This window comes from Podarcis filfolensis (genome assembly GCF_964270895.1).
Source record: "Podarcis filfolensis genome assembly, chromosome: 9".
Lineage (NCBI taxonomy): Eukaryota > Metazoa > Chordata > Lepidosauria > Squamata > Lacertidae > Podarcis > Podarcis filfolensis.
In genome coordinates, this window is record NC_139610.1 from 39,795,961 (window position 1) to 39,823,102 (window position 27,142).

General features: G+C 41.5%; 1 protein-coding gene across 4 annotated transcripts in view; it reads right to left on the minus strand.

Annotated features, from left to right (window-relative positions):
- DCLK2 (doublecortin like kinase 2) overlaps positions 1-16,554 on the minus strand; it is a 72,580-nt gene extending 56,026 nt beyond the window's left edge. For all 4 annotated transcript variants that reach the window (XR_014552145.1, XM_083631157.1, XM_083631156.1 and 1 more), the window contains exon 1: positions 15,068-16,554. Coding sequence is in view for 3 of the 4 variants with exons in the window: in XM_083631157.1 (XP_083487283.1) it covers positions 15,068-15,494 (427 nt within the window). In the remaining variant the exon portion in view is untranslated. The remainder of the gene's footprint in view (positions 1-15,067) is intronic.
- Positions 16,555-27,142: the final 10,588 nt, after the last annotated feature.

Here is a 27,142-nt window from a genome sequence, read left to right on the forward strand (position 1 = left end):
CGTGAACTACTGTAGCAAGGCCTTTCCAGTCCAGGAATGGCTGTAGCTGTTGAACCTGTTGCATTTGGTAAAAAGGTACTTCTAGCCACTGAAGCTATCTGAGCCTCCAGTGACAGAGCTGGATCCAAAAGCATTTCCAAGCTGCAACCCTGCTTCTTCAGGGGGAGTGAAACCCCACCCAGGGAAGGCAACTGACAAATGTCTTGAACCTGGGAATTACTCACCCATAGTGCCTCCTCCCCCTTGCCAGGATTCAAGCTCATGTTGTTTTTTCCTTATCCATTGTGTCTAGGCAATAGGTCCAGGGACTACACAGCCTCTCCTGATCTAGATGTTATGGAGAAATAGAGCTGAGTGCCATCAACATACTGATGGCACCTCACCCCAAAACTCCTAATGATAACTCCCAATGGCTTCCTGTAGGTATTAAATAGCACTAGCAATAAGACAGACACCTGCGGCACCTCATAACATAGAAAGACGGTCTTCCAATGCTACTTTCTGGATTCGGTTCTGAAGATAGGATTGGAACCACTGTTATGCAATGCCCCCAATTCCCATTCCTGAGAGCTGGTCCAGGAGGATACCATGGTTGATGGTATCAAATGCCGATGAGAAATTAAGAAGCAGAAGCACTCCCCCTATCCCGCTCTCTGCAGAGGTTATCCATCAGGGTGATCAAGACAGACTTAGTTCCATGGCCAGGGCCTGAACCCAGAATGGGATGGATCTAAACAATCTGTGTCCTCCAAAAACACCTACAACTGTCCCACCATGGCCCTCTCCATCACCTTCCCCAAGAAAGTGGTATTGGCAACTGGCCAAATTCTGTTCTGATTCAAAGGGTCCAAAGCCAGTTTCTCTAGGAGTGGTCACACCACTGCCTCTTTCAATGCAGCACGGACCACCCCCTCGTGTAGCATAACATTAACCACATTCTGGACACAACCAGACCCTCTCTGCTTGATAAGCCAGGAGGGACGGGGGTTGAGGGGGCACATAGGTGCATTGTCACCAGCACCTTGTCTGCTTTGCATGCAGAATGTCCCAGGTTCAATATCCATCAACTCCAGGTTGGATTGGGAGAGTTTCCTTCCTGAAATCCAGGAGAGCCACTGCCAGTCTGTGTAGAAAACTGAGATGGACTAACAATCTGACTCTGTTCCTGTTACAGATTTGCTTTCCATTCTAGAGATTTCATTCTTTTCTACCTGTTCCTTGTCTGGTGTAGCTGCAAGGCCCATAACTACTCTGAGCTCAACACCTGTATCGGCTTGAGATGCGCCTTTGGTGGAAGATTTGAGAGATACCTATCTCTCTGACCTGTTTTAATAAAGTTATTTCTTTCTATGCAATGGAAGTACATGGAAAAGTACTTGCGAAAGAAGATAAAAGGATTATGTTGAGCCATTTAAGTTTTTAAGAGTCACTTTCCCACACTGTTTTGAAACTTATAAAAGGGTAGCATATGAAAACACAGATCAGATATAGATAGTAACCTCCTCCTCTGATTGCATCACATGATTTATTTATTTCAGTCTGTATCTCTTACACTCCCTGAGGTTCATGATGTGCAGCAAGTTTAAAAACAGACTGAAAAGTACTCTTAAGATTTAGAAGTTATAGAGAAGCAGGGCCTGCAGAAATCATCATTTCCAGTACCCATTATAAAATGCAAAATACACAGGCTCCAAAGATCATTTTGAGAACATTATCCTCACATTTACCATGTTAGCTTGAATGTGATTAAGTTCCAAGTTGGTCTTGACTCTAATAGTCATGATGGGAGTTGTGAAAAGACAATGTCTACAAGGTATGAACACATTAGAGCTGCACAGTGTTTCCATAGCTTAAAACTAGCCCTTAGCTCACACCTAAAGTAATGCAGCAGGGAAATGCAAACCTTTGGAAATTTCAGCTTTTTAATCTTCCACAAGATTACAGTGCTGCATTCTGCATCTTTTAGCAGTCATGTAAGGGTAGTTCCACACATAACACATTCAGTAGCTAAGCCCAGGTGCTACAGAAATATGAATGACAGCTGCCAAGTACACATCCATAAGAACTATTTACCTCTGCATCCGGTGAAAAAGGTGGCACAGGGCTTCTGTGCAAACAACTAGTCAAGAAGTGCTTCAAGTCTACCAGCTCAATGTCAATCATAAAGCTATCCCAATTCAAGGTCAAAAGTTCTTCCAATTCCATTGTAAATATGCTTACACTATATATTCCTTTTTAACCTTTTTGGCAGTAAGCATTGTCAGCTGTCTTTTAGTTCTCATAGTAGTACTTCATTCCTATTTACATACATAAATGCATTGCCTCTTTTAGCTGCCTTGGCTTCGAGCTTTTCCGCTTTTGTCAATATCTATGACATCACCGGCTAAACCTGTATGTTCTCAAATAGTCGCTTCACATACTCGGCCTCCCAAGTATATAAGCCACCAATTTAGCTTTTTGTGAAATCACTGCTTCAAAATATTCTGCAGATATTATCCATACCCACAAAAAAATGTTTCAAAGAGACGTTTCCACATATAAAGGGGTGGTTCCATTTTATTTGATGTTGTCATGTATCTTATCATCACATGGACTGTCAGGTTTCATGCACATCTTGCCAACAAGCTTTGCAACCCAAAATACAGACATACAGTGGTACCTCGGGTTAAGTACTTAATTCGTTCTGGAGGTCCATTCTTAACCGGAAACTGTTCTTAACCTGAAGCACCACTTTAGCTAATGGGGCCTCCCACTGCCGCTGCACCGCCGGAGCAGGATTTCTGTTCTTATCCTGAAGCAAAGTTCTTAACCCGAGGTACTATTTCTGGGTTAGTGGAGTCTGTAACCTGAAGCGTATGTAGCCTGAGGTACCACTGTATATTTTTGTTACCATAGAATAATGTAAACAATTGTAAAGATACAATCCTATACTTACTTGGGAGCAAGTCCCATTGAACTTGGTGAGGCTTACTTCTAAATAAATTTGTACAGGAATGTGCTAGAGAGTATTCTCTTATGTTTGTGTGTGCCTGAATTTAAATTTTCCTTATGCAATCTTTTTAATGTTTTTGTTTAAATCAGATCTCTATGGATTGGATGCAGAGTTAGCTATGCTTAAAGCGAAAACCACTGAAAATCAATGCAACTTAAATTACTCATACTTAAATCCCAATGATTTATAGGTCTACTCAAAATGATGATGATGTCTGGATTCAACTCATTATGTTTGACATTACCAAAATAAAATAATAATAATATAATAAAATAGCAAGTATTTTGCATCGGCCACAAGCTCCTGCTTATAAATGCTACCAAATTGAAAGTAAAAAAAAGTGTAAGGTGTAAATGTGAGAGAAGCCCTGCTAGTGAGTCTGGAGACATAATGAACGTTTAAAAACACATCAGAATGATCCGAAGAGGGAAAAGCAGTCAAGGTGACTTGGAAGACTCTTTGGACCATGATATCCATAATCACTGTATTTCCTGTGTATTTCCATTTCAAACAGCTCTGTCATTAGCAGTCCCCAAACATATCCTGAAACTACATACGAACAGAAATGCCACTACATTGTCAGAAGCAGGGATGAATGAGAATTTCAATTTGGTACGCATTTAGAGCAGACTCTTATCAAATGTGCAGGTTCTAAAACAATGTATGAACCGAAACAGAGCCACCCTTCAAAATTTGCACATATCTAAATTTGGTGATGCAGTTCGGCAAGTGAGCAATGTTTTGCAAAATTACATATATTAGGGGGAACATGTGCAGAAAAATTAATTTATTAGTGAAAATATCATACAAAAATCTCTTTTAAAAAATAAAAAACCCACAAATAGCCACAAAATGTGGATGATTGAGTTTAGGATTGTGCACCTGTGAAAATGAGAAAACCAAAATTGACAGATCTTTCCATCCCGAATCAGAAGAAAAAGCAAAGTTGGGTATCAATAGGACAATCACCTGACTCCAGATTGCCTCCAGCAGTCCATCTTACACACTTAGCAGGCAATGTCCCAAGAGGAGTGTATCGGAAATCTAAGCAATAACTATTTGAAACACTCTGAAAACTGTATGCCAAGTATGTTGAACAACTCAGCAGATGTCAGGCAAATATCTGCCAAGCATATTGACATTTCAGCAATAATTTATATTCAACAGTATGAAAAATTACTAAGGTATCTAAAAGGATTAACAGTTAATTTCCTCTGTCAATGTCCAGACAATATGTACATCAACAATCCTACCACAGACTTGACACTACATTAACTGATATAGGTCTCAGAGGTGGATTTAGGGCAGTCTGACTGGTTGCACTCAGTGGCGAAGCTACCTGCTCTGGCACCTGAAGCGGCATACATCCGGGGGCATGGCTTGCACGCATCCCAGGGGGCATGGCGAGCGCTGAGTGTCCCAGGGGCAGGGGCGATGTCACCTCCCTGGATGGTACCCAGGGCAAACCACCCCCACCTTCATCCGCCAGTGGTTGCACTGCACTAGGAGCGAACTGCGTAGAGCACTGTGTAGTAAACTGAGCAAAACAGAAGGTGAGAGGCAGAGAGGAAGTGAATTTTGGCTTCATGCAGAGCACCATTGAAATTTGATAGACCAAAGTCTGTCCCTGTAAGTCTAGCAATCAAATGATAGACAATTGTTACCGAAGCTACAGTGATAGTTGAACAATGTAAAGGAGTTATCAAGGAAAGTCAAAACTAGTGGTAACAAAAAATCTAGGTCACAACCCTATTCCTACATATGTGGGGTTAAACACCATTGAACTCAGTTATACTTATTTCTAAGAACAGTGCAATCCTATATGGTTTGAGCATAGTCCCCCAAACATATCCTTTGTATCTGTGGGTGAGATTAATTAAAATGGATTAATATGCATGGGTGACAATAAAGTTGTTCAATTTTTAAAATGTAGTAATTTCTCAGTAATAATAGTTCAGATGCATAAATCTACTTGACGCCATGCATGCCAAAGCACTTTTGAACAGAATTTTACACTTTCTAGGCCCTGTAGAGAAAGTAAAGTGATAATTAAGAAGGAGTGCTGAAATGATTGTCCATCATTTTATAAACCAGAGTGCTTGGATTTAAGACAGACTGGTTCCATTAATGCTTACAGGACTAAGTTTACAAAAATCCAAGCGTTTTAGTTTAAATGGATTGTAGCGAGTACTCAGTTAATTATATTTATTTCCAAATCGTACTTAGCTGTTATTTATATGAAAACACCTTGGAACACGCATCTGTGAGACCTTAAAAATTTGCAACTAAGCTGAATAATAAGATAAAAATGGGAAGGAAAAACTTTAATAAGGTTTATTCAGTTGTATTTATTATCACATTTGTTTCAGTTACGTGCATTAAGAGCCTTCGATTTGCAAGGCTCTCCTAGTAGTATTTCAACTCTGAAACATTGTAAACAACTGACTTACTTGGATAAGCTAGCAAGTCAAATCCTCATGGGACAGGTTCAGAGAAGTGCAAATTACGATAATCACATAAAGCAGGACTGCAGCCCTTTTCACCTTGGAAAAAAGGCCAGGCTGATATTTCAGACATAAGTGTAAACTATGAAAAGACATAACTATCTGAAGCTGCAATCCTATACCCAGTTCCCAGGGACTTACTTTTGACTAGCTATGCACTGAGGATTGCACCGACAATTTTATCACCTCCGAAACAGGTGACTGTGTTAGTTTATACTGTAAAGGGAAATTGCTAGCATTTGGTTCCTTTCCCCGCCCCCATACTATAGAATACAAATATTATGTTATGCTCCAAGGGAAACCTGCTTATTCATGACCATATTTTATATATCTTGTACACATAAAAACAATGATTTTGATTATATAGTTTATTATGCAGTAGATGCTGCAGTCTGCATAAACATTCCAGTGGTTTTTAAACATATGATTTTAATCTCAAAGGTTCTTCACTTTCAGAACAAAAAAAAAAACAAAAAACCCTGATGCTGCACTTATTAATTCCCCTCAGAAAGCTAACATCAATTTGCAGAAATAATTTCTCTCTTGGGCTATACTCAACATTTATGCTTTTGCTAATGAAATATTTTTATGCATTGGTTACACTGGGTTCAATGATGCTAAGAAATGTGTTATAGGCTTGCAAGGCAAATTTAAGCATGGCAGATGATTTAGCCATACATTTCAAATAGACAAGTGTATCTTCAAATAGGAGATAAAAGGTCCTCAGTCCAAACCTATTTAGATATTCTTAGTTTTTTATGGTTCCCATTTCCAAAATCTCTCATGAAGTGATTTTTTTCTATCTACCACTCAGATACATTTACAATTAGCTGGAGAACTAGTAAGCTTTTGTATATGAGTGTTTGCAAAAGTTAGGTTTTAGATTAGGGAAGCCATTATTCACTTATATCATTATTGTGAACAATATCCCAAATTGCCACATCTAGCAATATGCTTGTAGAAAGTAAACAATATTCAAATGTATCCCCTTTAAATAAGTAAAGTGCACAAATTTGACACTCAAGTGTCAACTATGGGTATTATATGGACTCAAATATGTACTAAGGCTCAAGACAAAACCGAGTACAGTGGTACCTTGGTTTACGAACTTAATCCGTTCCAGAAGTTCATTCTTAAACCAAAGTGTTCTTAAACCAAAGCATGCTTTTCCATAGCAGTGGGGGACTCAATTTACAAATGGAACACACTCAACAGGAAGCTGAACATGTTCTGCTTCCAAGGCAAAGTTCACAAACCAAAACACCTACTTCTTGGTTTGCAGCGTTCTTAATCCAAGTTGTTCATGAACTAAGCTGTTCTTAAACCAAGGTAGCACCGTTTGAGAACTACAGAACTAGTAGTGTACTAATAATACACTGTTAGTAACCATCTGAATCGAGCCAGACTATCCTGAGGGAGTGCCTGCCATTCTGTTGAAGCATTTTGGCAGAAATATGAAGATGTTGACAGTTTGATATTTACAATGCATATATATCAGCTAAAGATGTAGGATGATGCTGGCAGTTTTTGACTAACGTCTTTTTATGCAGAGATACAGCTACAGACAAATAAATCAATTTTGAGATGTTATACAATCTTTGTTCCTACCACCTGCCCCTATGATTAGAATATTTACATATTGACTCCCTTTCCTGCACCAAGAGGATTGCATTCAGTGACATGAGGTATTCCAGAGTTCCACTGTAAAAAAATTGTAAAAAAAACTTATTCAGGAACATTGCTGGCTTTTATTCATCCATACAATATTGCATCCTATAAAGAGCATGGATTAGATAAGGCACAAAAATATTGTGGTTTTTGAAAATGAGGGAGAAACAGAAACAAGTGTCTCAACAATACTGCATATGACTTGTCAGGCAAAAATTAATGTCACTAACACTAGGGAGTTTCTTGTCAAAAATATTGTTGATGCCATCTGCCACTGAATTAAACATTAGGAGCATCTTACGACAAAGAGCGAAAGTTGCCAATGGAGGTATGCTAATGTTCTAGTAACCCAACCACTTTGAAACAAACCTTGCACTTCACTCCCAATATAAATCATGCACATACAAATGACTGACCCTCAACATTAGCAAGACATGACTCTATTCAGACCTGTTTTAAATTGAGCAGAATGTCAATTAGTTATTCTTGCTGGTTTCCATTTTTAGTAACAATATGCCAGCACATGAGGATGTTAAGTAGTCTAGAGAAACATACACAATACTTCTGGAAACACCATCTGAAGTTAAAAACATCTTTTTTGAAACATATATCATCCCACTTTCATCATCTGATTGTCATCTCTAAAGCTTCAGGCTGTGCTTACACTATGAGTTCCTTCTGCTTAAAGAAGCCACTTCAATCGCTTAACAATCAAACTCCTATGTTGTACAAGATTTAAGGAACAGGAACACACATTTCTCCTTAAACATCTTGCCTGCTCATCTCTTCGTTTTCTCTCTTGAGTTTCTTTAAGATTTATTAAATGGTCAAGCTACCCTAAACAGAAGGCTTTAACAACAACAACAGCAACAACAACAGCTGCAGCAGTAGCAACAGCAGCAACAACAATTAATAATATGCATATTATGCATAGACTGTAGCATCACTGTAGTCCTCAATGCCACTCACTTGCTGCAGAAATGTAAAGATGTTTTGCTTTGCCATATTAACATGATTATATTTTTCCCTAGTCAACCAACAGAAGTACTAACATACTTCTTTTTCTCTCTATAAGTAGACTGTTTCTAACAAGAACATAAGAAAAGTATACTGGATTAGACCTATGGGTCTACCAGTATGAGTCAATACCCTACTTAGTTATCAGGGTTAGAATCATCCTTAAAACAGAAGCAAGAGACTCCTGTAGCATTTTAAGGACTGATAAATTATTTATTTATTAGTTGCTTTTCTTACAAAAGCAGCTCAAAGTGGCTTACAACAGCAAAGCAACAAGCACATACATTAAAACCACCATAAAACAAAACAAAACAAAAATAATATTGAAGGCAATCATGTTCATAGAAGGTGGGATTAAAGCATTCCTTTCCTTCAAGGAGGCTGCAAAAAATTAAAAGCCTGATGGGAAATGTTGTTGCTTGGCACCTCAAGATATGTAATAATGGCATGAGCTTTCCCCACTTTATCAGATGCTACAAGATACAAGCCCTTGCACTGCCATTATCTACAATGTAGAACTCATTAGAAACAGCTCTCCCCCCCCCCCGCCAGAAAAACAGCTAGTGTTTCCTATTGAAAGCTACAATAACAGTTTTTATTGATTTCTGAGACTGTTGCAGTGTTGACTGCAGCAGTTCTGCTTTCACAGCTCTCAGAGTTCCCTTTCTATTTTCAGTACCCCAAGAGATACACCTGTCTGAGCAGTGAAGCTTTAAGGACAGTCAAAAGATTTCCTACCTTAGACTAGGAATTATGTATCAAAACATATACTGAAATTTAGTTTTCCTACAGGACACAAATGTTTTTAAGATCTCATGCTTTCTGAGTCCACAGGATGCAAGAGAATGTTCTTAGAAAATATTTACTAGTGGTTCAACATAATGTATTAGCACTAATTTTGCTCATATGTATTTTTTTCTTGATCACCCCAAGATAATCCCCTACATGAAACTTACAACTAAGCTCCCACATTCAAAGAATATAATTGTCAAACTGTTACTACCTTATTTGTTACTTCAGAGGCAATTCAACTCCTGGTTTCTTTTTAAGGAGGTTATCATGTCTTTTCACCAGTTAGAAGACAGTCTTTTCACCAGTTAGAAGACAGATTCATGACAGTTTAAACTAGTGTCCAGTCATTTTAACAAGATTGAAATCTGTTTGTGGCCAGCAAAGCAGCACACATTATATCTGAATACGAATTAATGATGTGCACAAGTTGTGCGTGACAATATGCCAGATCTGTCAGTCTAATAGTAAGTATTTAATTGGTCCCAAAGTTTTTTTTCCCACCCTCCTCTTGACTAATGAGTATCAGAGCAACCTTTTCTTGTTAAAATATGAAATAATGCTTCATAGTACTACTACTCATTAGAGAAAAGAAATTTCCCCATATGGCTTATCAATATGCCTGTTTTTAATGGCATTCATCCATGCATTTGGTGTCTCTACAAATGCCAAGTATATTGGCAGATCATAGTACTAGTGAATAAAGACTGAGACATGAAATCAACATGACATTTTCTTAGGTTATCAGAGATATCTCATAACTTGCGAAATTGCCCCTTTGCCCAAAAGAACCACTTAGGGATAGAATACAAGAATAGAAGTTGAATCAAAATCTGCATATAAATAAAATCACTAACAATCCATGTAGGAAGTGAGGATCACAATATCTGAAATGAAAAGGCATTGTTGCACATTTCTTTCTAACCTATTTGACTTATTATGACAATTTCCAATTGCAACATGTTAAAGTTAACTATAAAAAAGACGAAGAGATTGCTTTACCATTGCAATCATTAGAGTAAAATATAAAGGAAGGTACTTTTATTGCAAATATTCTATTTGCAGATAAATATGTACATTAGATTAGGTGTGAGCTGAGTGGTTAATGTGCCTTACAAATGGCCATTGTGTACATTCAGTACACCTCATGGAATGTGACATAATCTGTCCATGAGGAGAAAATTATGCATGTTTTATTGTCAATATAAATGTTCCGCAACTATTGTTGAAGAATGTGCATATTATTTTCAAGAAATACACCCTTTGCTTCTATCTCTAGCTCAGAAGGAGGGCTGGTTTTCAACATTGCAATATATCACTATATCAGAAATAAGGAAGGAACTACACAGAGGCGAACAGGACAATGTCCTGGCAACTGCTACTACTTAAGGGTCTAAAACCGATAAATGATGATATTATCAATCATCTTGTGGTCACTTTCAGCAGCAGGCAAGCAAAAATGCATCCAAATGTGACTTTTGGTTTCGGGCTTAGCTACCAAATGGTGGTATTCGGGACAAACTACCTGCCACCATCGCAAGGCCTCACAGGCCACCACTACTGACAACACCATGACAAGGCCTTGCAGGCTGTCACCGCTTTTGCCACTACCACAGGGCCTTGTAGGCCACCACCAAGACAAGGCCTCTTAGGCTGCTGCTGCTGCTTCTGCCACCGCCCACTGCTGTGGCAAGGCTTCACAGGCTGCTGATTATTGTGCCACTACTGCCAGGCTGCTACTGCTTCTGCCTCCCACCCTGGCCATGGCTGATTCTGCTGCCACCAAGCTGCTTCTGCTACCTAGCAGGCCTGCTGGCAGTCTGGCAGTCCCAGATTATTTGTATTCAATATGACTCGTCTCCGTACTTTGGACTGTCCTGAATACCACCAAGTATACCAAAAGTCCTCTTGGGACGCATTTTGACTTGCCTGCTGATGAAACTGAGTGTGTGATGATTAATAATATTGTCATTTATCCATTTAGACCCCTAAGTAGTAGCAGTTGCCAGGACATTTTCCTGTTCACCTCTGTATAGCTTCATCCTTATTTCAGACATTGTGGTTGATTGCAATATTTAGCTGGTGATATTGTGAGGTTTAGCTGCTGATAACATTGCAGTATTTAGCTGGTGAGTTATCGCAAAGTTTAGCTAGTGAGCTATTTTGATGTTGAAAACCAAGTATCACCTAGCCCTTACACACATTGTGATTCGCGATATATTGCCAGCTCAAATATTATGAAACAATTAGCACGATGTGAACTTCAAACCAGTTTTGGATGATATATTAATATATCACCCAGCCCTACTCAGAAGTAGGCAACCTGTTGCTGGAAGGCAGGCAACCATCTAACTCTGTGTTACTTGTAGTGTGCCTTCCTGCTGACCTAAAACATTGTGCAGCTGTTCCTGCTGAGAGAGGTGGGGGAAGATTTGACCCTCCTCTCTCCTTCTAAGCAGTGATGAAAAAGAAACAGGGCTGCAGATACAGTCACATCTGCATTCATAGTGGGACTCCGTTTACATGCACTTGCACATACATATTATGTATAATAAAAATGTAACTGCACTGGAGGATTTGTAGTGCTGCATCACAATCCTTGATTTGCATGTAGTCAAGAGTGTAGTCCCCATTGGAGGATTTGTCACACCTCATCACAACCCTTAATTTACATGAAGTTGGGGTGGGGTAGGGAAGCGAGAGAGGTGTGTTGGAACAACAGCAGAGGCTGTAGCATAGGAGTAAGAAGTGAGGGTCACTGAGAAGGGGAAAGTGATGGCTTAAAACGACAGTAGAAATACAATTTCATGCATTGTATTTTACTCCTGGTATTATGTGTCATATTCAACATGAAGTTCCAGAACAGGTTTTTAACAAACACACACTCATCTAGGAACAACATCCAACAACTGAACTCTAACTGAACAACTGAACAAGTCAATTGACAGGCTTGCTTTCGATATTCTGTTCATCTTAAAGATATAGTGACATGTATCGTTCCAGGGTGTGTGTGCAAAGGGCTGCTACAGAAAAGGACTGCGGGGTGGACCAAGTGCAAGGGAAAGTTTAAAAAGGAAGGAGGAGGTAGGTGGGTAAAAGGGGATGGATATGATAATGGTGTTTGTGCAAACGGGGCTGCAGAATGGGGTTGGGAAGGTGAAAAGGGAGCTCAGTAGTTGCATGGAGTTGAAAGGGGAAGCTTGAGGGGGTTAATGTGGAAGGAGTGGCAGGGGGAATAAGCAGAGAGAGGAGGGGCCCAGCCCCTAGCGTGCATGCATGTATGTGTGTGTGTGCATATACACATAAACAGAGCATCCATCCATATCCAAACTATGTATGAGCAAAAACAGCATGCTTCTTGGAGAGTATATACAGTGGTACCTCGGGTTAAGTACTTCGTTCCAGAGGTCCGTTCTTAACCTGAAACTGTTCTTAACCTGAAGCACCACTTTAGCTAATGGGGCCTCCTACTGCCGGAGCACGATTTCTGTTCTTGTCCTGAAGCACTATTTCTGGGTTAGAGGAGTCTGTAACTTGAAGCGTATGTAACCTGAAGCGTATGTAACCCAAGGTACCACTGTATGTTGACTGGAGAATGACCATATTGCCCAGAGAATGCACAAAATGCTGTCATAATATGCACATTCCCCAAGGCCTGTTGGAGACTGTGTATATTGTCTGGGAAATGTGCATAATTTACTTCTAATGGACAGACTATTTGTACATTCTCCACGTGGCATGATTTGTGTACACATTCCCCGATTATGCACATTAACTACTAAGCTCAGCTGACCCCATATGATAGATCTACACACATGCGTCTGATGAAAAAGACTGCAGTCCACTAAAATTTATGCCATAATAAATCGGCTAGTCTTTAAGTTTTGTAGTCATTCCTCATAAGTATGAGTAAAATCCCCCATAAAGAAAGGGAAATCTACATTTAGTAATGCACTAAGACCACAATCCTAAATATAATTACATTGGTCTCAGTGGGTCTTACTTTTGAGTAACCATGCATGGGATTGCATTTTTTTTAAAAAAAAAATCTTCACAAATTATAAAGGCTCTTGGAACACAGTCAAAATTCTGACTGTCATTTCTAGAGTTGAAACAAAATGTTTTACTAGCCAATTGTTCAAGCAAAGAAATACCTGTATAGTGTTTGTTTGAGCAAGCTTCCAAGGTGAGAGCTCAGCAAAAGCAAGAAAGGAAGAGAATGATGTAGGAGTTCAAGAACCGAAGAGTAGGCGGACTTTTCCAGTTATTAGGCAGCAATCTTGTCACTTGCATCTGATTTCCCTTTAAAAATCTACAAACACACCTCCTTTCACCATAGTCATGCAGACTGCTTACTCGGTCACATTAGAGGACTGTTTGTCAAACAGTGGGCCAGGGACCCCCATTGGCCATCACTGTACTTCTGAGTAGGTCATAGTTCTGCAGCCCATCTCCCCCATGGCCATGCTGTTGCCCTTTAATTGATAGATGCCAGCACCAACAGATTGCTGACCATTTGTCTGACCAATGGACTATGATGAAGTTATATGGGCAACATGATGAGAAAAAAACCCTACTTTGAAATCCAAAAATTATTCATAGTTAGGGACCTGAGGAACATAGAGGTGGATTGCATGTCCATTGCCTGTATCCTTATTTGGGCATGTCAGAATCACATTTTAAAATTATATTATAATTATATTTATTTATAATCGTATTGAAAAAACATAGGTGGAGCAGCTCAATCTTTAACAGCTATAAAATAGGAGACATGCACTTCACAGAGTACTATGGCAACTGAGTCATCAACAATGATAAACTAACAATGTCGCTGCCAAACTGATACAAGATAATTTGATACTGACTTTTAGTTCACCAATTCCAGGTGTTGTTTAATTTTAAATCTGAAAGCCTTTATTCTATACGGTGCATGAGGCCCTCGAGCATACTTTCCAGAAGAAGAATCTTGCCTAGGCCAAAAGCTTGCATATTTAATTTGCCCAATAATGGTCAGTTTTAATGTCATTGGTTTCATACATGGCAAGCCTTATGGGTATATAAAAAGCTGCATAAATGTACTGCAAGGATCAACATACAAGTGTGTAGCTTTGAACTAAGTATATAACTTGGACATTACCTTCCTAATTCCCTTTGGAACCAGAATATAAACAAGGCATCCTTATGTTTTTGCTATGTTTTGCAGTTCCATATACAAAGTAGCGAAATGAGAATGAAGTACCAAATAACCATTTTACCTACGGTACTTTATGCTACATAGAATTACAATAACCTTTCCCTGCCCACCACCAAATATATTTCATATATATTTGTAGCCTCTTGCTCAACAAGCTTTCCTAAAACAGTATGTATCTACTTGTATCGGTCCTTTAAAAAGGTCCAATGTGGACTGTGTGCAAATAAAAATAAGAAAAAATAAATGATGGTACTGGAAGGGAATGAGTTTAGGGATCAGCAGTTAATTCTGAAATTTAATTTGATTTGAAGCCTACCATTACTATTTGTGCAACATGCAAAACTAGAACGACTCAACCTGGAAGACTGAATGTTGACTATACCATGCATATATACATACACCATACACAAGATTTCCAACACTTGTTTTTTTTAGACCCCAGCTGTTTTCACAAGTGATACTAAGCTCGTTTTTCTCCATCTCTACACACACCTGCATTGCTCTGGTGACCTTTTAAACACACAGGCACTCAAATTTTAGATCAAGGGAGTGTTGTATGGGAAAGGTGGGGTTATTTTTCAGCTCTTTTATGCCTTCTCAGCTAAGGAGCCTGCTGCAGATCACCTGATGACCATTTATAGCTGCATACATCCCAGGCCATTCAAGAGCAGGAGTGCCTATCCAGATCGAGTGGGTGTGTGCAAGCATGGGAACCTCTGAGCCAGAGAGCAGCCTCGCTCATTAACAGAGGCAAATGAGCATCAGCTGGAACAGGGTGACATCATCCAGAAATCGTGGGTAACAGCAAGAGATCTGTTGGAGACACTTGTGAAAACGCCCCCTGACGACCGAGTAGGTCTTCCCCGCCCCACTTGGGCGCAGGTGTTTCGTGCTCTTGCTTACCGTCCACCAGCTCGTCGAGGTTGGAGAGTTTCCGGCTGCCGTCGATGGTGTAGATGGTGCGGACGCCCTGGGGAAGGTTGACATTGTCCGACAGAGACCTGGTGAGCTCGACCAGGAGGGCGTCGAAGGAGCGGAAGCGGTCGCTGGAGATGGGGTAGACCAAGCCCTTGAAGTACTTGTCTCCATTGCGGTAGAAGCGCGCCTTCTTCGCCTTCTTCTCGGAGCTGAGGGCCTGCAAGGTGCGCGTGCGGTAGAAGCTGCAGTGGGCGCTGTGCGCGGGGCTGGGGATGAGCCCGTTCCCTTTGGGGCCCGAGCTGCTGCTGCAAGTGGAGCTGCCCCCTCCGCCGCGGCGGGAGCTCGAGCGCTGCTGCCTTTTGTCCCTCTCCTCGAAATGCTCCAACTCAATGTTCCTCCGCGGGCTGGCCATTGGAGAGCCGTGTCGCCCACACCGCAGCCCAAGACAATATCAACCCTCCCCTCGCAAGCGGCACCCCCTCCACTCCCCACCTTAAGCCTCCACACGCGCCCTGCCCAAAGAGATGCCCGCCCGCGCGCGAGGGGATCCTTTACCTCAGCATCCCGCCAAAAAAAAAGAGGGCGGGAGACTGCGGTCCCTCAGAGGCTGGGCGTTAGGAAGAAGCAGCCGCCTTCATCCAAGCAGGAGCAGCAGCAGCTGTAGCTGTAGTAGCGCCAAGCTGTGCCGGGGACTCCGTGCCCATGAGGGGAGGGGGGGGGAGAGAGGAGAGGCAGCAGGTCGCCCTCTTAAGTCACGCGCGCGCAGGCACCACCACGCATCCCTCGCGCCCTCTCGCAGAGCCCCTGCTCAGCACCTCCCGCCTCGGGGACGCCCGTCATGAGCCGCTGAGAGGCCGCCAAGCCTCCAGGCTGCTCCCATTCAGCCTTAGGCGCGCGCCCGCCTCGGGAAAAGCGGCGCTGGGAGGCGGAGAGAGAGAGAGAGAGAGGACGCCGCTGGCCGCGTCCCCCGCCCCTCAGTCACTCGGCTCGGAGCTACTGAGGAGAGGGAGGTGGGCACGACGGCGCGTCTGTTCCGCTCGGGGCCAGCGCGCCCCCGCCCCCCTCTCCAGAATCCCCAACTAAATACGATGCGCTAAGGGAGGGGGGAGAACCCACCCACAAAGAGGACGCCTTTCTGCAGGGCGCCTAAGCTATCCAAATCCCTCCTGCCGCTGCTGCTGCTCCAAATGCATCCGCGCGCCCGCGAAGGCGCATGCACAACCCCGCCGGCAGCCGTAGCCGGGCTGATCTCCCGGGCGATAAAACAGCGCCGCACTGTAGCGTCAGGCTCTTAAGAGGGGTGCGGCGGTGCCGCCGCGCTGGAGAAAAATAAATAAAGGAAAGCAAAAGGAAACAGGTTTCCCCTCCTCGCCCCCTTCCTTTCCTGTGCCGGCAACCTCTTCGGAAGCCAAGCGCAGAGAATCCAACAGGAGGAGCAGGCGGCGGCTGCAACCCGGCCAATGTGCACTAATAGCAATGCAGTATGTGATGTGACAGAGGCAAGGGGAAGTGGCAGCTGGGTCCTAGTGCGACTCGGATTCTCGGCCATCGCCGCTCTTCAAGGCAGGCTCTGGTTGCCCAAACTGCATTGTGAATCCCGTTATATACACTGAGTGAGCCCGATCAGGGAGCTCAGAAAGGAACGCAGCAAGCTGGCTTCTATCGAGTCAGCCCCATTGATCCATCTTGATTGGTATTTTGCACAGTGACGGGCAGCCTGGTTTCCAGGCAGGGAATCTTTCCCAGCCCTGCCAGGGATTGAACCCCCGGAACTTCTGCAGGCAAAGCACATGCTCTACCATCTACTGCTAAGTATGCTTATAAATGCAACATCCATATGCATCTTCGGGATTTTACATAATGGTTTTTATATGTGCTAAGTTTAATAGGCCCTCAATCAATATTCCATTTTGATGCCACAACTAGAGATTGCCATATTTAGGCCCACAAACTACCTGCTACTTTAGCCACATTCCTTATCACAGGAGCCAATTCCTAAGAGCAGAGATCCCTTTGGCCCCCAATAAAATATTTGAGGGGGCTGCCCCCCTCCAAATTGATGGGCATTGTCATTCATGTGTGTGTGTGTGTGTGTGTGTGTGTGTGTGTGCTGCATCATGTGATCCATTATATGGGCTGGGGTTTCCTAGACCAGACCAATGTTTTATTCAAGTTGGTACCCCTGGTCCTTATTGTTTCCATTTTATTGTTTTATTGTTTCCATTTGGAAATAGACAACAGCTTGCCTAAAGAAAACAGGTGTGTTATGATTCACATAATATATTACTAGATTCCATGAACCAAGGTCTTAATCCTCTGCCACTACAGGGATGACAGACTTGAACCCTAAAAACACTCCAAGCTTCCATCCCTTGCGCATAGTGACTGTGGAGTAAGTCCACTGAACTCACTTTGCTTCTCCGTAAAGATACCTGGGACTGGGGTGCACATTGAATGAGAACGGCCTAATACTTTGGATGACCTTGACTAGCACAAAGGTGGCAAGATTGGAATACTAACATTCCTAACTCATGGCAAACGAATACAGATTTATTGTTTTCAAATGTGACTATAAACACCCCAGATCTGGGAGAGATTGTTACCAGAGCCCAAGTGCTAAAGGGGAAAGCACTCTGCTGATGCTCAGTGGCACTTGCCCAGCTAGCTTGCACGCATCAGGTCTGACGCTGCATTATGGGGCGGGAAGTTCTAGAATCTGAAACATTATCATGGACCCTCTGGGTTTTTGCCACACAACTGATGGACAAACAAGTCTAGTTGTAGAAGATCCATGATGAGATAGATAGCCTTTTTAATAATAATAATAATAAAGTTTTAACACAGAGGTGACAGAGAGGAGGGGAGGCAAAATTGCATTGGGAGCAACAGCTTTCTTAATTCTCCCATGTAGTGTTCCAGATTGCAAACAGCTTCTCTCAGGAGAAAAGACAAGGTTTTTTCCCCCAGGGATGGGGTTGACAGTATCGACTGGGGAAGTGGCATGGATGCTGAACACTTTATTAAGCTTCTGGCATGAGGTTACAACACACCTTATTTATTATATGCCTCCCAGAGAACTTTATAGTATGGTATGGCAAACAAAAGTCATAAATAAGTAGAGGGTATGCATTATGTAATGATAGAAGACTGATCTGTTTTGTTGCTGTCATGATTGTATAAAAAGCAGGGTTGTTTCTGGACTTGGCACTGGTCCCGGATGCTTAAGTGGTGGCTATGGGAAGGACCATTCTCTTCTGCAATACAGGATTCATCTAGTCAATATCATTAATTCTGATAATCTGCAGACCCTTCCATCACAAGTTTATATTAGAGTGCAGGGGTAGATTTGGGATACAGTACATGATAGGGCGCAGATAACCATGCAGGTTACAAGCTCAGTATGAATTAGTCACTGCAATGTACTCAGTGTAACACTACTTTTAAAGACCATTTGGAAGCTTCGGGGAATCTGCCATGTAGCAGCCACATTACCAGCCAGACTTAATACCTGGAGAGTTGTTAAGCTAGTTCAGGGGTAGGCAACCTAAGGCCCCGGGGCCAGATGTGGCCCAATTGCCTTCTCAATCCGGCCCATGGAGGGTCTGGGAATCAGTATGTTTTTACATGAGTAGAATGTGTCCTTTTATTTAAAATGCATCTCTGAGTTATTTGTGGGGCCTGCCTGGTATTTTTACATGAGTAGAACGTGTGCTTTAAGAGTTGGTTGCATTATCCACAACTATAGGAAACACATAAAGAAGACAGCAAGAAAGGATTCAGTTATACAAGATCTAGGTTTCAAATGGAAGTGATTGGAGGGAAAGTGAAATTACTGAAGGCCGCATACAGCATACTATTAGAATGGGAGACGAAAGATGAAGAGGTAAAATCAGTTATGATTAAATGGGCACAAGATGTAGGTCACAACATTATGATGGAAGATTGGGAAAAATTATGGAAACTCATTTAAAATTTACAGATTGGGGAAATAAGGATGATATGTTTCTGGATACGGTAATATGTTTTGCTTTAATTTCAAATAAAAAAAGTTTTTTTTAAAAAAAGAATGTGTGCTTTCATTTAAAATGCATCTCTGGGTTATTTGTGGGGCATAGGAATTCATTCATTCCCCCCCCCCCCAATATATATATATATAGTCCAGCCCACCACATGGTCTGAGGGACAGTGGACCAGCCCACGGCTGAAAAAGGTTGCTGACCCCTGAGCCAGTTCCTAAGACATCCCACTGGTGGCAAGTTAATTTCTGGCAGAGTTCAAGGTGCTTGGTTTTAAGGTCCTAAATGGCCTGGGCCCAGAATATCTAAGGAAGCACTTCTCCTGTTAACCTCTCCATGTGTTAACAGACTTCAACAAAGCAAGTTGGGTCAAACTGATGCTAACAGTATAGTTTATTTATACGTATATATACAACCTGAGCCTGGTTTAATTAGCGATGATTGGATTTTAACACTTGCTGGATCCAGGGATTAGGGGTGCCTGGCACCCACAAACTCATAACATTATGCTAGGATAACGATAAGCATCCAAAAACACAGGCAGCAATCTGAAACCCTACTACTGAGATGATATTGGTAACAACATCTCCTCCAAAGTAAATGACGAAAGGAGCAACACACAAACACACATACACTTGGGCTGCATTTCTAACCCCACTAGTCCAATGCTGCTGCTGCTGCTGCTGCTGATATTCAGAGGAAACAGGATATTGTGCAAAGAATATAAGAGAACAACAGAAACGTTGGGCAAGACACCCTGCCCTCTCATTTCAACAGTAGCCCCAGAACTATCTGCCTCCCACCAATTATCAACACACATCTTTTCTGGCATAAGGGGTGGTATGCAATGCTAATTCTACTCACATTAACCTATTAAATTTAGTGGATATGATTCACTTAGGTTCATCAATTGCAATGGGTTTTCTCTTGAGAAGGATTAGTTAAACAGTCAAAACACAATTTTTTAAAAAAGCTTTTAAAAAGTGAAGAAAATGGCATAGGGTAGCTTGCAATTTGCCTCCAAAATTCTCCCCCATCCAAAAAAACCCAGGTTCTTTAGGTAAGCAAAGGCCCACCTTTTTCACAACCATTTTAGCAAAAGAAGAAATCTGGGCTCTTGCATGAATTTCTCTCACTCATTTCTCTCACCTGTGGGTTGTTGTTTACAATGTGTTTACAAGAAAGTCAATAAAACTTTCCCCACTTTCTGCCTCAGTCAAGGTGCCTAGACAAAAATCCTTCACACACACACACACAGTGGGGGAGGCAATGAATGAAACTGTGCACCCTCAAAAGTGCAAACAGCTTGGACCCTGTTTCTGGGGCTATGCAAGAACTGCCCCACTAGACTCCTCTTCCCTCCTCCGACCAGCTTGGAAACTTAAGCCTTCTCTTTTCAGGTCTGGCTTCGGGGAGAAAGAGAGAAGCAGGGAGAATGAGATAGGAATCCCCCCTCCCTCTTTCTATGCCTGGTTAAAAAATAAATAAAATGAAAAAACTCCCTTCTCATTGGAGACAGAGGAGGCATTTATTGCTAGTGAATTTTGTGACTGGCCAAGCAGAGAAGGTGGACAGAAGCCTATTGGGCACTGGAAATGTGTTGCTATTATTGTGGGTGACAGGACAAAGTCTGGATCATGGCTTTCAGCATTGGGAGGGTTCAGAATCTTGGCAGGGCCAAGCTCCAATTTGCCCTCTTGAAAACAATGGACTGTTTTGCATGCCACATGGTAAGCCAAACCATGGCTTACCAGGACCTGCTCATTCCTGGACAGGAGCTTGCACCTGTTTGGCTCCTCCTTGGTCCTTTTAGGTCAGTACAGACTGGCAGATAAGCCAAGATCTGGCTTAGCATGTCATCTGAACCCAGGATCATGTTTAAGCTCCTTCTTCACTAACCATGAGCTGATCGTGGCTAAGGAGGAGATACCTCTGATTTAGTGATAAAGAGTGGGTTTTCCCGGAGAAACTGCCAGGACAAATGGAAAACTGCTTGGACTCATGCTTTCTAGGCACAGACACAAGTGGAATTTGGACGAGCCTGAACCCAAATATCTCTCCCACTGCCCTCTTTCCATTCTGATCTTTCATATCTTTTTTCCCTGAGGAGGAATCAGCACCATATAACAGTCTTATTTTAAATATTCCCCATTGACATTCTAGCATTTTCTTTTTTTAAGCTCAACCAAACCCCCATATTTTGTCCTTCATTTTGGAATCACAGCTGTGTGCATTATCACAATTGACTGCACTTCATTTCTTTAACCACCCTTCACGTTCCCCCTTCACTCTGTTCCATTTACCCTCTAGCTTCTTCTATCTTTGGCTGCTTTCTGTTGTTCTTACTTTTGTTTATAATCTTGTATTACATAACTTCTTCCCCCTGCCCCCTGCCTTACTTTATCTGTTTGAGCTAAAATATCCTTTGCTGAGTCAGAGCAACTGTGCACCATGTTATGATGTCACAACTGTGCCAATTCATTGGCTAGATGATGAAAGCTGGACGCACCATTTTTGCAAGCTGAATTCTGTAGAAAATACACGTATTTAATGTTATTTGATTTTACAATAGGATGAATGTAGAATGGCAAAGTTGATTGCATTTTTCTGGGTTTATGCTGTGGCAGTTCAGAGACCTAGCATTTCTATCTGTGTTTGCATTTGTATGGGTTTTTTGGGGGAAAGATCTGCACTGTGGTTGACAGGCTTGCAAGAAAATGCACCCCCTAAGTGAGAGGGCTGGGAACTACTGAATGCAATATCCTTCTATGAGTCCTACAAACAAATAAAATGTTAAGACCTTTCCATCACAAGTATATATTAGAGTGTGGAGGCAGATTTGGGATAGAAGATGAAAGAGGTAAACGTTAACCAAGCAAGTAACAAGCTCAACACAAATTACTTGTTATTCCTGTGTTTTATTCTATATTTTCAGCTGCTTTGAGCACAATCCTTTATTGACAAGCAACATACAAATTAAAATTACAGAGGTTATCAATCATTGCTTATTAATTTTACAATGCACATGCATTGCTTTTCCTTTAGGGATATGTGTGATGAATATCATTCAAGTAATAATGAATCACATTTTTTTTGCCTTTGATTTAAGAAAGGCCATATAGAAAATTAGGATGAGGAACTGAATTTAATTTCTCCAACCCTACAGTATATGCACTTACTTCTGAATTTACTTTTGAGTAGACATGCATATGATTGCCCTGTAAGTCCCTGATTCTTGAGAGTTACACATGACTGGTTAACAGTACAATCTTGCTCAGGTGAATAGGGCATTAATGATAACAAGCAAATGTCAGGATCTTTTTTAAAAATAAAAATAATAAAGGGGGCATGGCTTAATACAAATAGCTGCCATGGGGCATGGCATAATGCAAAACTGGTTCCCATGGGTGCACAGCATTGTAATGGGAGTAGATGTATTAATTTTGTGGCTACAGGATAGAGCTTTGACATACATACACATATATTAGCAATACGCTTGTGTAGGCATAGGAGATCATATCTAATGATTATGGTGGTTTCTCTGGACTCTGTATTAAACCTCTGTATTATATACTCTGGTTCAGGATGCTTGACTTAAGCAAGAGTCTTTTAGAAGCATTTTCCCTGTAACTGTCAGGTTTCTGGATCAGAAAACAGGACAGGTACAAAGAGAGAACATTCTGCGGTTAAAAAGGAGACGTCAGCCAGTTTCAGGAGGCCTTGTGGTTTAAAAAAATCACTAAATGTAGGGATGAAAACCTTCTATTGAAACAATATATTGTCATTCGGTTGGGGGGGGGGAAGATATTATTTAACCAACTGTATCACCAGATTGAGCATAAGATCCATAAAAATATTTGGTGCAATAGCAAGGGTATAAAAGGAAAAAGGACATGGAAATCTGGGCTTTTGGTCACATCCAGAAAGATTCCCCACCAGTCTAGGAAAATCAAGGCCATGGAAATAATCCTTTCTACTTTGCTAAAGATGTTGTAAATGTTCAGTGCTCTTGCATGAAAGGGTGCGTAAGATTTTTTTTTAAAAAAACACCTTTCTAGCTAGTAAATAAAGTGCCCAGTCAGCATTTAACAATTTGCTTGTTGGTCATGTATTACTGATCCAGTTGATGTCTTCCTAGTTCTCTCATGTACAGGCTAGGGGTGATGCTGATTGTATGTAAGCTGTGCCCCCTTTGCAGCTCTTGAATGATAAATAGTTGTTAACCCCTAATAGCATAACACAAAATGGATGCCACATGTAAAGAGCAGAAAAGAAGAGAGAGGACCACAAAATGGTGCAGGCAAGCCACCTCCATCAGCTCTGTACCAATGGAGAAAAGCACAGGGCACTTACATCAGTGGTAGAAACACACAAACAGAAGCCCTTTGCACCTCATCTGCACAGAATGGAAGGGAAACTGGGCATTCAATCCTGGTATTCAATGAAATGTGGGCATGTTTAAGGAGGCATGTTCAATAAGGAGAGGTCAAACCAGTAAAAACCGGAACTGAGCAGGAAGAGCAAACAGCTGCTCATGCACTGCAAATTCTGAAAGAATATTTACTGAAACCTCCATAAACCTTTAGTAAATTGAAGGTACACGGGTGGCACTGTGGGTTAAACCACAGAGCCTAGGGCTTGCCGATCAAAAGGTTGGTGGTTCGAATCCCCGTGATGGGGTGAGCTCTCATTGCTCGGTCCCTTGGCCAATAAAGCAAGATGAGCGCCGCAACCCCAGAGTCATCTGTGACTGGACGTAATGGTCAGGGGTCACTTTACCTTTACCTTTAGTAAATGGAAACCATGGAAAGTACTGGCAGGTATACTGGCACACCAGGATGCCACATTGCCACCCCTTGTCTCTCTGAGCAGTAGAAGAGTTCATCATTTTGACTTTATAAAAATAGGGTGTGATCTGCTGCTCAGTTCAACTTCTTGTGCCCAACTTAAAACTGCACAAGCAGTTTGCAGCTATACAGAGAATAAATAAATATAGTCCAAAACCTCCTTATAGGTTCTCCAGTACCAAGTTTCCAATTTCAATTCCATTTATGGCCTTTATTATTAGTTGTACTTCTGGCTGTGTTTATGTTTGCTAGCATTAGCCTTATTACTAGGCTGCTTTCAACTTATATTTAGCTTGTATGTGGGATGTATCAGGTTTCAGCTTCAATAAACAGTAGTGAAAATAAAGCTTTCTAAGCTAAAGTATTCAAACCTAGTAGGGAAAGACATCACTTTTGCATTATATATTTTAAATATCATATGATAAGTTAGACACTGATAGCTTGATTAGTATTTTTGGCTTGTGTGATTCAGCAAATTTTTGCGGTAACTTCAGCTTTTTGTGCAGCAGGAAAAGTCAGCATATCTAAGAATTCTTTTGTTTGTTTATGTAAGCATTAGAAGCAAACAATATTTATTGCTGAGAGGGGATTGCATTATTTTATAGTGGCAACAACAACAAAAAAGTATTTCTACCTTTTTGGGGGATTGGAGATTTAAGGAATATTTGTGTCACATTTCAAAAGCAAGATTTTTTTTCTTAATGCAAAAGGTTCAACTTCTCTCAACTTCCACCTTATCTGTATAGAGAAAGTAGGTGGGTACACACATTTATAGGCATAACACATATAGATATAGCACCCTAACCTGTATGAGGCTTGAGTGTTCTCAAGTTGAAATGCTTTTATTGCTCTTGGCATGTGAAATGAATTGAGCTGACACTCTCTACTCCTATGGGCTTGGCAAACTATAAAGTCTCAGTATTTTTTATTTATTATGTAAGCAGAATCACAGCCTTGCTCTTTTATACACTGGCAGATAACCGTGATAATCTGAAGAAGCCCTCAGGACTGTCCCAAAGTTATATCAAATTCATTTAGTATATTTGCAAACAATCTGGATATTTTGTCACCTTCTGAAAACCAAGCATATTTAGAGAATGAATGTTATTCAGTATTGGTCAATTGCTCTTTTTTTTTAAAAAAAAAAACTGCCATATGGAAGCACCAGACAGATGAGATATTCTAGTGGGCAAAAGCTGCCTCAATATCATCAATATCAACCAGAAGCCACAAATCCAACCAAAAAACATTGGATGCAATTCTGTATAATGTTTCCATAGGTCAGCAGCAAGTACAGTGGTACCTCGGGTTAAGTACTTAATTCGTTCCGGAGGTCCATTCTTAACCTGAAACTGTTCTTAACCTGAAGCACCACTTTAGCTAATGGGGCCTCCTCCTGCTGCTGCTGCTGCACTGCTGGGGCACGATTTCTGTTCTCATCCTGAAACAAAGTTCTTAACCCGAGGTAATATTTCTGGGTTAGCGGAGTCTGTAACCTGAAGCGTATGTAACCTGAAGCATATGTAACCCGAGGTACCACTGTATTCAAAATTGTTTAAGATAATGGAATCAATGTTCTTTTGTTTTGTTTTGTATATTTCCATCTTATGGATAGCAACCAATTATTCTGTATTTGATTATATTAGCTTATATTATGTGAAAATAATGCTTAAGCAGTCTCTATGAGGCAAAGGATGATTGCTCCTCTGCCTCCCTTCATATCCTTCATATCCATTACACAGATACTTGTGTATATTACAATCCTACTAAGTGGCCTAGCAATCATGTAACTGCCCCCCTTTTTGCAATAGCCATTAGGAATTGTAACGTTGGCTTCAATGATGCCCATGGGTCTAAACCAAGCCTGTGAGGCAGCATCTCTGAGATGAGGGGTTGCAGTGGAGGGAACCTGTAGACTTGGTCGAGCCAGTTGTTTTGTTTATTTGTTTTTTTAAAATAATTTTTATTAAAACATTTCTTAGGTTACAAAAGTACTTGCATTGTCTCTTTTCCCCCCAGGTCGTAGAGTTTTTTTTCTACAGATCAGTTACATTTGATGTGGGACATTAATGTTGTATGCATATGGAGTACCCCATCTGAATGACCAAGAACGACATAGAGACCAATGGGTGGGCCTCACACCTCCTTACCTGGCTGGAAGAAGCACATGCACAGCTGGTGGCTCGCTTAATGTCACTAGAGCAGATATTTTGCTTTAAACAGCAACATTGATCTCTTCAGCTATGGGGCCTGCTGTGCTGAATCTAACAAAGCGAGCGGGGCAGGTTTGTAAATCACAGAGCCATCCGAACTAGACGATGTCTGGCTAATTTATGCCAGTGCAAATTACTCCTAATCCAGACTTTGTTCAGGAGCCTCTGGGAGAGACTACTGCAGGTTGAGCTGCTAGGTAAGTGTGGGCCCCAATTTTGAGGATTGGGCCCCCTGTATCACATGACCCATATGAACAAAGTTTGGAATGGCTGGAAGTCTCTCTTTGCTGTATCCTGCCACTTTGTTTTGCTTACATCAGCTTCAGTTCCACTGGCTGAGCCCCAGCTGAACAACGATGAAGGACTTTTGTGTGTGTAGCTCAGCTGAGGTCAGGGGCTTATGCCAGTTTAGCCCTAGCTGAAACCTGCCTCAGCCAGGGAAGCCCAACTTCCACCAGATCCAAACTCTCTCACCCCAGTGAATCTTGGGTTTGGATAGCACTGCAAAGCTCCCTTCTTTGGATTGTGATCAATGTTTATATATTTAAAACGTCAAAATTACTCAAAATCAGCGTGTGTTTTTCTGGGGGGGGGACACAGGGGGATGCATACCCCAAAACATTTTGTGAGTCTAAGTTTGGCCTTACTGAAGGGCAATATTTCAACATGAGTAGGAAAATGAGAGTACCCCTAAACATTTTTTTTCCAGAAAAAAGCACTGCTTAAAATAAAATATCCTGTCCCCTCTCTCTAGACTGATCTTGGCTAATTCATCACAAATGCCACTTCTCTGATCCTTCAATGGCAATTTGTCTTGCGGGCGGCTCTCAATGTAGATAAATAATAATAAAATAGTAATGATTTTTCCTTAAAAGCATTGGAGTTTTATTGGTAAAAATCAGCACTGGATCAGGTGTTTCCTGGCAGTTAGTTAATTTCATGACTGGTTTAAGGCCCCCTAAGCAGCACACCCAGACCCTCTGG